The sequence below is a fragment of the Erpetoichthys calabaricus genome, chromosome 10 (genome assembly GCF_900747795.2).
Source record: "Erpetoichthys calabaricus chromosome 10, fErpCal1.3, whole genome shotgun sequence".
Classification (NCBI taxonomy): Eukaryota; Metazoa; Chordata; class Cladistia; order Polypteriformes; family Polypteridae; genus Erpetoichthys; species Erpetoichthys calabaricus.
The window spans coordinates 61,674,445-61,687,628 of record NC_041403.2 but is presented as its reverse complement, the minus strand read 5'-3'; the positions used below and the strand labels follow the sequence as shown (position 1 = coordinate 61,687,628).

General features: G+C 35.1%; 1 protein-coding gene across 3 annotated transcripts in view; it reads left to right on the top strand.

The window, feature by feature from the left end:
* astn1 (astrotactin 1) overlaps positions 1–13,184 on the top strand; it is a 1,266,263-nt gene that overhangs the window by 806,125 nt on the left and 446,954 nt on the right. For all 3 annotated transcript variants that reach the window (XM_051933197.1, XM_028811318.2, XM_028811317.2), the window contains one exon: positions 233–360. In XM_051933197.1, the coding sequence (XP_051789157.1) occupies positions 233–360 (128 nt within the window). The remainder of the gene's footprint in view (positions 1–232; positions 361–13,184) is intronic.

Sequence of the window (13,184 nt, the reverse complement as noted above, 5' to 3'; positions counted from 1 at the left end):
GTATACAAACTGACCCACACAACATATAATGAAAGTTGTATTGATACAGTATTGCTTCTCATGCACTATATATGAGAAAAAAGTATGTGGTAATTATTGTTAAACCACAGTTCTTCTTAACACCTTTTAAATGGATTCAGGGAAAGTTATCTAGGTTGAAGGTGTTGTTATGCAAAGTGCCACAGACTTTCTTTTCAAACCATTCATTTAAGTTTTGTTTTTGTATCTCAAGACAGAAGAACTTTGCACGTGGCATTGACCAACAGCTCCCAGATGGAATGGTAGTGGCATCTGTGCCAGCAGAGGTGCAATGTCATGAAGAACTCTCTGATCCAGTTCCGGACCCTGAATACCTCATTGGTCAGTGGTGTTTATATTCTTTACATTATGACATGCTCATTTTAGTTTCTATTTAGCTTTAAATTAAAATTTTATTTAACCTTTATTCTTAAAAAATATTATTTAACTTTGCATTTCTGTTATAGACTTGTACTGATACAGTAGATTTTCTACCTATCCATTTTTAACACTGAATTTCATAGATTTTTGCAATGGAAAGGACTTAGAGGAGTTGGACTGTATTTTAGAGAAGTATTCTTTAAAAATAAAGATTCAACCACATCTCTGTAAGGCTAAACTTAGCCATTTTAATGTAAAAATAATTCTTCCCTTTTCTCTGTCACTATCACATCTGTAACTTACTACAACATCTGTTAATTTTTCATATCTTTCCAAAGTTACCAATGGTATGTTTTAGAATCTTCTGTAAATTGCTATCCCTAGGCCATATGCAAAATTAACAGCATAACAGCTTTAATGGCAAATAAATCGCTACTTTTATATTCTTCAGCTTCTAATACAATTCTGTTTCACTCACATTTTCCAACTTAGCTTCTAATGATTCTTATATTCTCTTCATGAACTATATCTCAACTTTGTTTGTTAACTTCTAATTTATGAAAATGCATTAAGGTCTGGGTTTTGCATCTGAATTAAAACTTAAATCTAGAAGAAATATTGAAACTTTATCATTATATGTTGTGATATTTCATAGTTTTCTATTAGCACCTGTTCTTTTCCAAAGGAAAACAAGCACAGAAGTATCCACTTACACTAACTTTGAAAAATGGCCGACATGAAATAGTGTGGACACTACCAATAATTAATTAATAATTTTAAAAACTGAGTTAAGTAAATTTTAGCTTTACTTAACTTAATGAATACATAAGCCATGATTAACTATTGACCTGTGCTGCTTGAAATAATATTATACAAATTATTGTTACACTGTATGTTTCTAATATATTTTCTTCTGCTTTATACAGACTTATATTCTTAGTATTCAATATAAAGCATGTATTAAATAGATAGGCAGGTCTTTACTTACCGACCTTCACTTACCTACCAAGCTCCACTTATCTTTAATCATTTACATGTTTCAGTTCGGTCATTTAGTTGGTTGTGACCTTCTGATCCCTGATTATTCCATTTCTAGGCTAATTATGCTGTATGTTATGTTTGCTATCTTTGGATTTAAACTACTATGCAATAATACACCTCCAATAAATTATTTATCATTTTGAATAACCACAAATAATAGATTGTTTTTTAAACATATTCTTGCTTCATATTAAATAAAAATAAAATGCTAACTTTAAATGAACCCATCTGTATTGCTGGAAGTTTGTACAGCAGAAGATAGAAATTCTAAATATTTGATCAGTATTCCTCTGAGTATTTTGATCAATGAACATGTTTTGATATACATGATAAAACATTTAAAAAATACATAGTTCCTGGAGAATTAAGCAAGGTTACTTTCTCAAAGAATTTAATTCCAGGCAAGATTCTGCTAGAACAAGCTGTGCAATTCAAAATGAAAAAAAAAAAGAAAAAAGAATATTTGATGGTTCTACAATGAAAAAATCTGCTGTTATATGTATTTTAAAATGTAGTCTGACTTTGTTTCAATCATTTTCCTAATATGCCATCCATTACATAAAAATTTGCTGAGCAAATGCAGAATAGATGACTGCTGCAAGCCTACCCTGTCGCGAAGCTTGACAAGTAGCCACAGGAGCAGCCACTCACCCCGTGAAAGAATACAATCTATAGCAGAGTCAAAAATAAACCAATTTTAAATTCTGCTTGGTAAAGTTGCAACATTGGTACAACGGTTAGAATTGTTTACCAAACCGAATCACAAAGGATGCTTATTAGACTCCCAAAAAAGTTATCTATTATATCCAACTGGGTTTCTCAACATGCCTTATTTATTTTATGGCTATTGTATTTCATAATGTAATGCATTACTTTTCAAGGTGAATGGGTTGAACTGTGTTGGGGTTAGGGGAAAATGTTGCTTGTTGCACCTTCACTTTAGGCCTATCAGCTCATCTTCCAATTCATTGTTGTATTTTAGAGTCTTCTTTACAACAAACTTCATTTCCCTTAACGCATCATTTTTCAATATAGTACATTCAGGAGAAGGCTCAGCTAATGGCTCTGGGTGGGCAGTTCTGCAGAGTTACTTCCATAGTTACACTCATTTTACTATCCTAACCTCTATTCTGTGGTTTGTTGGGAAGTGGTTTTTGGAGAGAATGGTTTGGGTTAATTGGATCTAACATAGAATGTTCTGGAAATGTTTATGGAATGGGTGCTGAGTTAAATAACACTTTGCCACTTGTGATCAAACAGGAAACTTCCTACTCTCAATGGCTTGCACAGCATTCTTTTCTTTACCATCATGTAAAAAAGTATTTTTTTTTGGATGGTTGGGAGACAAATTCAGAGAGGCGAGATTGCGTTGATTTGGACATATGCAGAGGAGAGATGCTGGGTATATTGGGAAAGGGAGGCTAAGGATAGAGCTGCCAGGCAAGAGGAAAAGAGGAAGGCCTAAGCGAAGGTTTATGAATGTGGTGAGAGAGGACATGCAGGTGATGGGTGTAACAGAAAAAGATGCAGAAGACAAGAAGATCTGGAAAAAGATGATCCACTGTGGCAATCCCTAACAGGCGCAGCTGAAAGAAGAAGAAGAAGGTTAATGTATTTGTATATATCAAGATTTGATCTTAATTTAAATAGTTTCTGTACTTATTGGTGATAAAATATAACAAACATAATGGCACATTTACATTTTGCAGTGAAAATTTAAATATATTTTAAATAAACATAAATACAGATTGTGCATGTTGAAAAAGTAAATACACTCCTGCATTTATAACTACGTCAAATTATTAAAATTAGAATCATGTGCACCAAATCATTATAACATCATTATGGAGGATCTTGAAGGGGAACATCTTATTTAAATTTTAGCAATGAGTTTAGTTTGTTATTTGTTGTTTAAGTGTGTGTTATCACCACATCTACATAGAAGAGCTCTCTAACCCCTTCAAAAAGAAGTTTATTGATGCCTGTGAGTGTGGGAAATCAACAATCTCATTGTCCAAAAGATCATTAACAAATGAGGAAGATTTAAAATATCTGTCACCTTGTCCAGGCTAGATCACTCCAGCAAGTTCAGACCAAGAGCAGAATGGTGGCTCTTGCCACTGTAGATATCAAAGTTCATGAGTCTACCATTAGGAAGAGGCTGCACAAATTAGACTGTATGGGTGGTGTGTCAGGAAGAAACCTTTGCTCTCACGAAAGAACATCAATGCAAGACTGAAGTTTGCCCATGAACATCTACAATAGGCAAAGTCCAGGACTTCTAGAACAATGTGCTCTGAATAGATGAGGCAAAGATAGAGGTATTTAACTGCATTACCAAAAGGCATGTTTAGCAAAAGCCAAAGTCGGCGTTCAACCAGCTGTAAAGCATGGTGGTGGAAACGGTATGGTTTGGGGCTGCTTTGCTAAGACAGGGCCTGGTTAGCTCATTATTATAAAATCCATTATGAAGTCTTGCTTGAGGATAAATTGAGACCTTCTGTCAGTAGATTGAAGCTCACCTGGAAGTGGACCGTGCAACATGACAATAACCCTAAACATACCAGTAAATCCACCAACAAATTGTTGAAAAGGAAGAAATAAAGGGTTCTGGAATGGCCAAGTCAAAGGCCGGATCGGAATCACTCCACAGTGCTGTTGTGAGCTTTTGAAAAGGACTGTATGTGCAAGACACCTCTTAAACATCACACAACTGAAAGAATTCTGCATGGAGAAGCGGGAAAAACTTTCTCCTAGTTGATATCAAGGACTGGTAGATGCCTATTGGAAATGCCTACTTAAGGTTGTTTCTGCCAAAAGGGCATTACCAGTCATTAGAGCCAAGGGTGTACTTACTTTTTTTTTTACAGATGTAAATTACATATCAGCTTCTTTTTCATCTAATTTTTGTTGTTTTTTTCAGTCACATCACCTTTATCTGAAGATACTATTTAAATGAAGATCAAATATTGATATGCCCACATGTTATAAAAAATAAAAACCAAAACATTCAGGTGGTGTACTTTTTCACATGATTTCATGTTGTTATTTGTCATTTCTTTTCCACTTCTGATTATGGTTGATATCTTTATGAATACTTGGAACACTAGAGTTTAGAATTCCTGCCTACAGCGTACAACTTCGATAGATAGATAGATAGATAGATAGATAGATAGATAGATAGATAGATAGATAGATAGATAGATAGATAGATAGATAGATAGATAGATAGATAGATAGATAGATAGATAGATAGATAGATCTTTATTAGTCCCCTGGGGGAAACCCTGTCCAGTAGCAAGTAAAACAAGATCAGAAACAAAAAGAACAAAAACAGAAGGAACACAGAGCTTCTGTTAAAGGCTGCTGATTACACAATGCCTGGAAGTAATGATTTCCTTTACTGGCAATACATTGATATGGCTCTTACAGAGGCAAAGGCAAACATTATGATGAGCCAGCCTACTTTTCACAATCATAAAAATGAGGTATGCTGTTTCTTATTTAAAGATGGATACACATTAATTGTATGGATTCAGAAACAGATGGAATTGGCCAATTCTTTCTTTAAATAATGGATTTGTGAAAGTGTAAGTTTGCAGTAATATCTGCCTTCTTAAATTTTTGAATTATGATCATGTGGTTGCCATTAATTTTAATGCATAGATGAATCCTAAGTTAGGCAGATCCCCATTTTCCTTACTGCATCATACTCCACACTCTGTATTAGCTCTAAGAAAGTTCTGTGTTAATCGTAACCTATCCCATTCCTTTTCTTTCCTACACTCATCTTCTACAAAATTTTTCTTTTTTCCTCCACTTTCAATAAAACTCATCCCTCATAGACGGTTATTTTTTTCCTACTCAACTACGTCACTTTTCTCCTCTTCCTCCTCCTCCTCCTTCATTTCTGATCATAACAGTATTATGCAATGGAAACCTCTTCCTTGTCATGCTCTATGATTTAATACCTTCCTTTTAAATAACAAAAAGATGTTTGTGAGCAATTCACTACCAAATTGGTAAAGTTAGTCTTGGGTTGGGTGACAATTATGAGATGATCTGGAAAGAAATTAAGGGATTTAATAATAATTTTACAGTTTCATTTTCTTTCTATCAAAGCTGTGTTAAGGTTCATGAAATTGCTGTACTTGAAACTAAGCACTCATGTAATGGAATGAACAAATTTCCCAATGTCTAACAAAGAATGCAAGCAATCTGTGTCCAACATTACATCAGAACTTAATGCATCATTACTCTAAAGGACAGAATTTTAAGTCTGCAGTATGAGTTCCTACTATTATTTTATGGGTAAAGTGCAAAGAATATCATATTACTAATGAAAAGACTCAAGAAAAAATTATTATGTTGTGTTTGTTCTTCTCTATTAAGGGAAACGTTTCTGCTTCTCCAGTGAATTAAAAAAAATTAGCAAAGATTTTTATCCTAAACTGTATTCTGAAATACCTAAAGAATGCCTGCTTTTCTAAAACTGAAGTGCTTTTAAACAAGGTGACTCTCCAGTCCTTCTGGGCACACCTATATCTCTAGCTGAAATGTCAGAGGCACTGGACTCCATGAAATCTGGTAGAACATCAGAAACTTCTAGTAACAACTATCAACATGGCACTTACTGCTCTGATCTAAAACAAGGTAAAAATCCCACATTATGTCAAAACTCCTGCCTTATCTTAATTATGAACACTGATGTTGTCTTACTAGCTAAGGTCCCTGCTTGCCAACTACAGAAAGTCATTTTTAATTTAATTCATCCAGACTAAATTGGGTTTATATGTCAGTGACTGCATTCTGACATTTAACAACTTTTACATATTATCGATGCATTGCTCTCTGTTAAGAACACAGCTTCACAACTTTTGACCACATGAGCTGGACGTTTTTATGGTGGGTAATGAACACAATGGAATTAATTAACTTACTCAAAACATTTTACTCATCACCAACAGCAGCTATGCTCACCAATGGCTCAATCTCTCTTCCCTTTCCTATTAAGAAAAGGAGTGAGACAAGGCTGTCCACGGCCACCCCTTCTTTTCAACTGTCCCATGATTCCTGACAGCAGCTGTACAAAATACATTTCTTCAACTCTCACTGCCAAATATAATTCACCACCCAGAATTTTTTAAATTACACTCTGAGTAAGAATGACATATTAGGCCTTTTTTGAGGTCTTGTTACATGGAAAAAACTGCCACATGCACTTTTTGTATCTCCTATTCTATTGTGATGTCACAGGTGCATTGTAAATCATATTAAAACTAAAAAAAAGTATTTTTTAAAGTCTTGTTCCAGAGCAGTAACTGATTAATTAATGATCCTAGGTAGTTTCATTTCTAAAGTGTTACTGAGAAGATTGTGTGCAGGACATACTGAGAGCTTCAACCATAAATCTCTCATAAAAAATAGAATTCCTAACATTTTATCTATAATGATACAATCCAACCACTGTAGTTGTAGTTTTCACCTCCAAAACAGCAGAATAGTATGAGTGAGTTGTTTGTTCAGTAGTTGAAAACTGCTATATAATAAAGACAAGTCCCATGTATTATTCAATGTCTGTAGCCACTGTGTACAGTATGACATATCACTTAAATAACCGTACACTACGAATATCACTTATATAAATGTTACTCTTAAACTTAATAATTATCTCCAACTACTTCATATTCAAGGAACAATTAAATAATTAAAATACACTTTTTTCAGTTGTCTAGAATTACATAAACTGAAGTGTCTACTCCAGTTTATGCTTCATTAACAAAAATAAGCTATTGTGCTTCAAAATGTACAAAATATTTCAAAATATGCAAAATTAGTCCCTACTATTTATAAATATGCCTGTGAGAAAAGGTATTGTTGTTACATCTGTAATTATGAATACAGTATGAATATGTGAGTATAAAAATAATAGCTACCAGGCTGAAAATGCATGTTGACAGAATGAGGCCCCATCACACCACAGAACCCCTCTCTGAGCCTAAGACCTGAAGACACCATGGACACTGTTTTTGTCACCATGTCAGCACTTCCAGTGCTCTCCTGACTCTTCTGTAAAGGCAGCCAATTCATCTACCTGTTCATCTTTAAGTTAGAAATCCATTCATCACAGGCCCAAGGGCTCAATCAATTATTCCAATGGGGAGGAAACAGAGAAAAGTCTTTGAAAGGCAAATACATCTTTATTTAATTGGAATCGGGGAAAGACAACCAATTTCTCAGTGGCGTCTACTGCAAAGACTTAGCAACAAAAGAAGTAAAAGGATATGTTATGACAGTGGTACGAGGTCTGAGGTTTTTGTAGCTCAACCTTAAAACTGTATAAATACTGTATCTACAATCAAATGAAAAGAGCACATGTGTATGCGAAAGAAGAGCAATATCATCACCAGTCAGGTGTTGTAAGGGATTCCTTTTAATTGAAGAACTATATTTTTACTTTCAGATACATTTGTACATTTTAAAATAAAAATACAGTAGTTTTGTTAAAGAATTAACACTCACAACAATAAAATCCAGGATTTAGAAACTCTGAATACATAACCAACAATTAAAAAAAACAAAACTTTTCATTCATGTGGAAAAAGAAAAATTCATAACTGCGTAGTTTTGATTCTGTACACAATATATTCTGAAGTGTGTTGAAGTTGTGGACCTATGCAGGGAGACATTTAAAGAATTGAAAGTTAGAAAATTAATTTCTCAGAAGGTCTGAAGACTATTGGCATATCTGACAGCTTAATTTAGTATTTCAAGATCTTCATGTGTTTGCATTCACATGTATTTCCTACATGAGTGGTAAAGTGGTGGGTAATTCTGTTTCTTCTTCCAATGTATGTAGTTTTTTTTAACCTGTTCATTTTCCATGTGTACAGCAATATGTACAGCATTTAATAGTGAAGCACTAATCAAAATATGGTGCTAAAGGTATGGCAGGCGTTATATTCCTCCACACCTTATCTTTAGTACACCATTGGCAAAATGTTGTGTTCTGTTTAAAACAAGACTTTGGAGAATGAAGATAGTCTGTACATTATATCAATTAAAGTTTCAGATCCCAGTTAGCATAGTGAAGAACAGTGCTTCCCATTTGGTTTTACTATTCTGGATGCAGTCCCCTTCCACAAGTTTAAGACTTTACAACTCACACTTACAGTATTATATACAGAAACATTCCAGACATTTACATTTACCTTAATAAACTATCTTGTTATGCATAACTGTAGGTGCCTGCTTTAGAAATGGAATCTATTGTGCCTTAATTGTAGTGTCACCTGGTAATTATGTTTGTTATGTCTTTGAAATGCAAATATATCTTTATTTAATTGGACTCAGAGAAAGAAAGCCGATTTCTCACTGGCACCTATTTCAAAACGTAAGGAAGAAAAGTTAAACGTTTATTTTCATAATTAAGACTTTGTGTAATGTCCTTAACTTTGCTTCATGATTTATTTTGTAGTTTATTTAAGTAGGTCTTACTAATATAAAGTATGTATTACTTTATGGTGTTTTTTTTTTATATACAGACCATATGGTTATGCCACATAGATGTGTTATCTTATTTTGTCCTCTCCTTTTATAAAAATTAAAATGTAAAGAATATTTTCTAATTACACTGCACAACAACTTTTTTGAAAAGTCTTGATTCCTGAAAAGTTTTTTTACCTACTGGGCATGCACAAATATAGTTTTGGTTTTATTGCATCATGTAGGAACTCTGAGAAACAGACATTTATATGTTTACTGACAATAGCGTATTTAGTCACATTTATGTTTCGCATAAGCTATTAAATTCAACAGAATTAAAAGTGCTTTGCTCCTGATTTTCTTTTGTATTCTATGTCTGGTGCATCACGTTGCAGTGTCCAACAGTAGTCAGCAAGCATTGACGGATTCCAGTTGCCCTAGTATCATTTCTCCATCGTAGCAATGTCCTGGTGAAACCTTTCACCGTGTTAGTAACTGACAGCACCGAGATTTACGGGGAAGAAGTCCAAGTGTGAGTGGAGGAAATGAATCTTGAGTGACATGTTGCACTTCATTGTCTTGTATGCTTTGAGAAGTTTGTCTACCAGCTGAATGTAGTTTGGGGCTCTGCAATTGCCCAGAAAATTGTCAACAACGTCTTTGAAGGCTGTCCAGGCAATTTTTTCTGGCCCAACTAACAGATCTTCAAATCGCTTGTCATTCATAACATGTCTAATCTGGGAGCCAACAAAAATGCCCTCTTTGATCTTGGCGTCAGATATTCTTGGGAACATCGTCTTAAATAATGAAAACCTTCGCCTTCCTTGTTCAGTGCTTTCATGAAACTCTTCATGAGTCCCAGTTTTATGTGAATAGGAGGCAAAAATATCTTTGCCGGTTCGACAAGCAATTCATGTGCCACATTTTTCTGTCCTGGAACTAACTTTTTACGGAGTGGCCAGTTCTGTCAAGAATAGTGCGACTCTTTGGCATGGCTGTCCCATTCACAGATGAAACAACAGTACTTTGTATAGCCGAGCTGCAGTCCTAGTAACAGAGCAACGACTTTAAGATCTCCACAGATATTCCAGTTGTTCCTGCTATACTGGACGTGCTTCAGCAACATTTCCATATTCTCATACGTTTCTTTCATGTGTGCTGCATAGCCAACAGGTACTGAAGGATAAATGTTGCCATTGTGTATTGGTTGTATCTGTATTTGTAATTAGTTATATCATGATGTCGGCCTCGAAACACAGAAATTTTCATACCTAGTGACAGCAAACGCCATTCCTGCAGTCTCGAACCCAGCAGCTTTTGACAGACCCAAATCTCTGACCAAATTGTTCAATTCGGATTGTGTTATCAGATGTGGCTCGTCTGATGAGCACGGTTCAAAATCCAGGTCAATGTCACTGTCAGTACGCTGCATTGCAGTTACTTCATCTGGTTCGTCTAAGGTCCAATCCTCTGGTGGTTTCGGAATTGGAAGACTGTCGTCATGTGGCACGGGTCTCATTGCTGAAGGCAGATTAGGATATTCAATTGACTTCTTGTTTTTGGCAGAGAAACCTGACACATTAGTCAAACAGAAGGAACAGTCCATCACATGGTCTTTCTGTTCTCGCCATATCATCGGATCAGCAAAAGGCATCGTCTTTCAAGTGCCTCTGAGCCAGGCTCTCAAACTGACAGCACATGTTGCACAGCAAATGTGAGGTGCCCGTTCCTTGTCTTAATCACCAATTTTGCAGTCGAAATACAAATGATAAGCTTTCTTCACAAGAGCAGTCATCCAACGTCTCTTAGGCGCAAGTGTATATTCGCCACAGATATAGCAGAATGTATCGTGGCTGTTACGACATTGATGAGACATATTGCCCGACACCAAAACGTCTGTAGAATCAACCTTACTTACTGTTATATTGCTACAGATGTAATACTTTACTATACTGATACTATACATACACACTGACTATCTATATTAACCAAATAAGCAGCATCGGTGTATGCAAGCCAACTTTATAGCATGCTGAGACAGCGTCAAGCTCATTCAGACCTGCCCAGGATGTCAGCTTCCACAGAACAGCTTCCAATCTGGCCTGATTCCATGCCTGTACATGCCCAGGCTGCACAAACCATTGTTGATGAGTCACTTACAGGAGCGAAAATGTTTGGATACAAATATAAGAAAAAATCATGACAAAACTGAAGATTTCTCTGAAATGGTACGTGATGGGATATTTGTGATCAGCACCCAAAAATCTATAAGAAAAACCCAACAGTGTTCAAGAAGCAAAAACTTTGTTGTACAGTGTTATAGTAGCAGTAGAGTTTTTGCGTTGAAAGTTCTGGTGGGGACATACCAGAATTTTTCTATATTTGCACAGACTTCTCTAACATAAACATTAACTTAGCTATCTAATAATATCAGTCTTTCTTTTGCTAATGACTAGTGAGACATGCCGTTCACATCAGACAATGGGATGATGGTGTCTGGTCCATCTCAGCCAGTACCAGATCATCGTGATACCCTCTGACATTGTCATCATCTAACAAAATGCAGCAATATAGATTGAAAGACTATAGAAAAAGTCTCGCAAACACCTGCTTCTCAGTAAAAAATGTTAGCTATGAACTTCCTAACTTTAAACGTCAACACCTCAAATTTAATATCAAATGGCTTTGAAGTGAAAAAGGACAAGCCACAATAACGTGGAAAGAATACGCAGACTACACACACTGCATGACTCCAGCAGCACTAACTACCATGCAGCTAAGTGTTTGCCAGTCAGTGCTAGGATTGAAAAACAATTGAAAAAAATATTTTTACAAACGTCTGTTCTAACCACACTAGAATTCTATGCTTCTTTAAAACAGGTGCACTGTTTTGAGGATTCTGATTTCTGAAAAGTTTTTAAGCACTTGTTTCTTACGATTGTCTTGTTGGTAACTCCTTTTTTAGGTTTTTGAATTTTTTTTGTTAATAAATTTCCATTTTATAAAGATGTTTTTGTTGCATTGCTCTATACTAGCCAAGGGTCCATAGTAGGGCATTTTGACTATATTGTGGGACATTTCAGCGTATATCTTTAAACTTTGAGAGTTAAGTGCATTTTACCCCAGTGTAGGCCAAAACCAGCAACTCAAGTGGAGGCTAGGCTGCTTTTCATAGTACCTCCTCTTGGCTGGCTGATGTGAGTTGGGCCTGCTTTCTTGTATATTTTTAAAAGCTTCACTCCACTTTGGGTGAGGGGACTGCAACAACACCAGAGGGGAATCAAAAGAGATACAAAAACACAAGCATGAGCTAACATCTCGGCCCTAGACTGAAGTAACTTTATGTAAGCCGAGGACAGGCTCCACAGCTGCAGTGCCCCTTAGCCTCAACACACAAAGTACAAAGAACATTGACTAATTTGATACACTTGATTAATGCCTACAAAATAATAACAAAGCAGTATTCATTAAATAATCATAAAATGCAAAAAGAAGAAAACAACATATTTACAAAAATCAAAAAAGAAGATATAAAAAATGGTAAAATAAATAGACCAAAAAAAAAATCTAATGACAGGGATAAAACCTGCCACCAGTAGTTTGGCAGTAATATTTTAATTTTAATCTTAATGCTGTGTTGTGTACAATGTGATATGTTTGATGCTCACATGTTCGCAGTAGTTTCCATGAAAGAATTCCTGATACCTAACAAGATCAAAAGTCATACTGTGACATCAGTTGGCAACTGTCATTTACTCGTGTGTGGATAAAAAGAAAGTTTTAAAATTAAGAGGAAGTTCATCCAAGGTGGAATCAAGGAATCTTAGAAGCAGTTTTTTATACCAACAATCTTTGTAATTTGGAGTTATAAAGTATACATTAATTTTTATGAAATATCAGTATTGCAATGCCAAACAAGTTTGAGGGATTGACTTCTTTGTTCATTTATCAAATTAATTCTTTCACCCCTTGTTGAACGGATATGTTTCTCAGATTTGCTAGTTAAATTTTGTAAGTTATTTCAAATAAGTACATATGCATGCAGATTTATTAGAGTATATACAAATCCACACCAAAGATTTCTACTGTTTTAAAAAATGGATAGACAAGAAGAATGCATAAGATTATTTTATTGCGTATGACACAGAATACTTATTTGAAAAAATAGATGGGCCAGAAGATTGTCCTAATCCACCTTATACCTTTTATCTTGTATGACTTGGAGCCAATCAAACTGTTCAGTTTATATAAATATAATT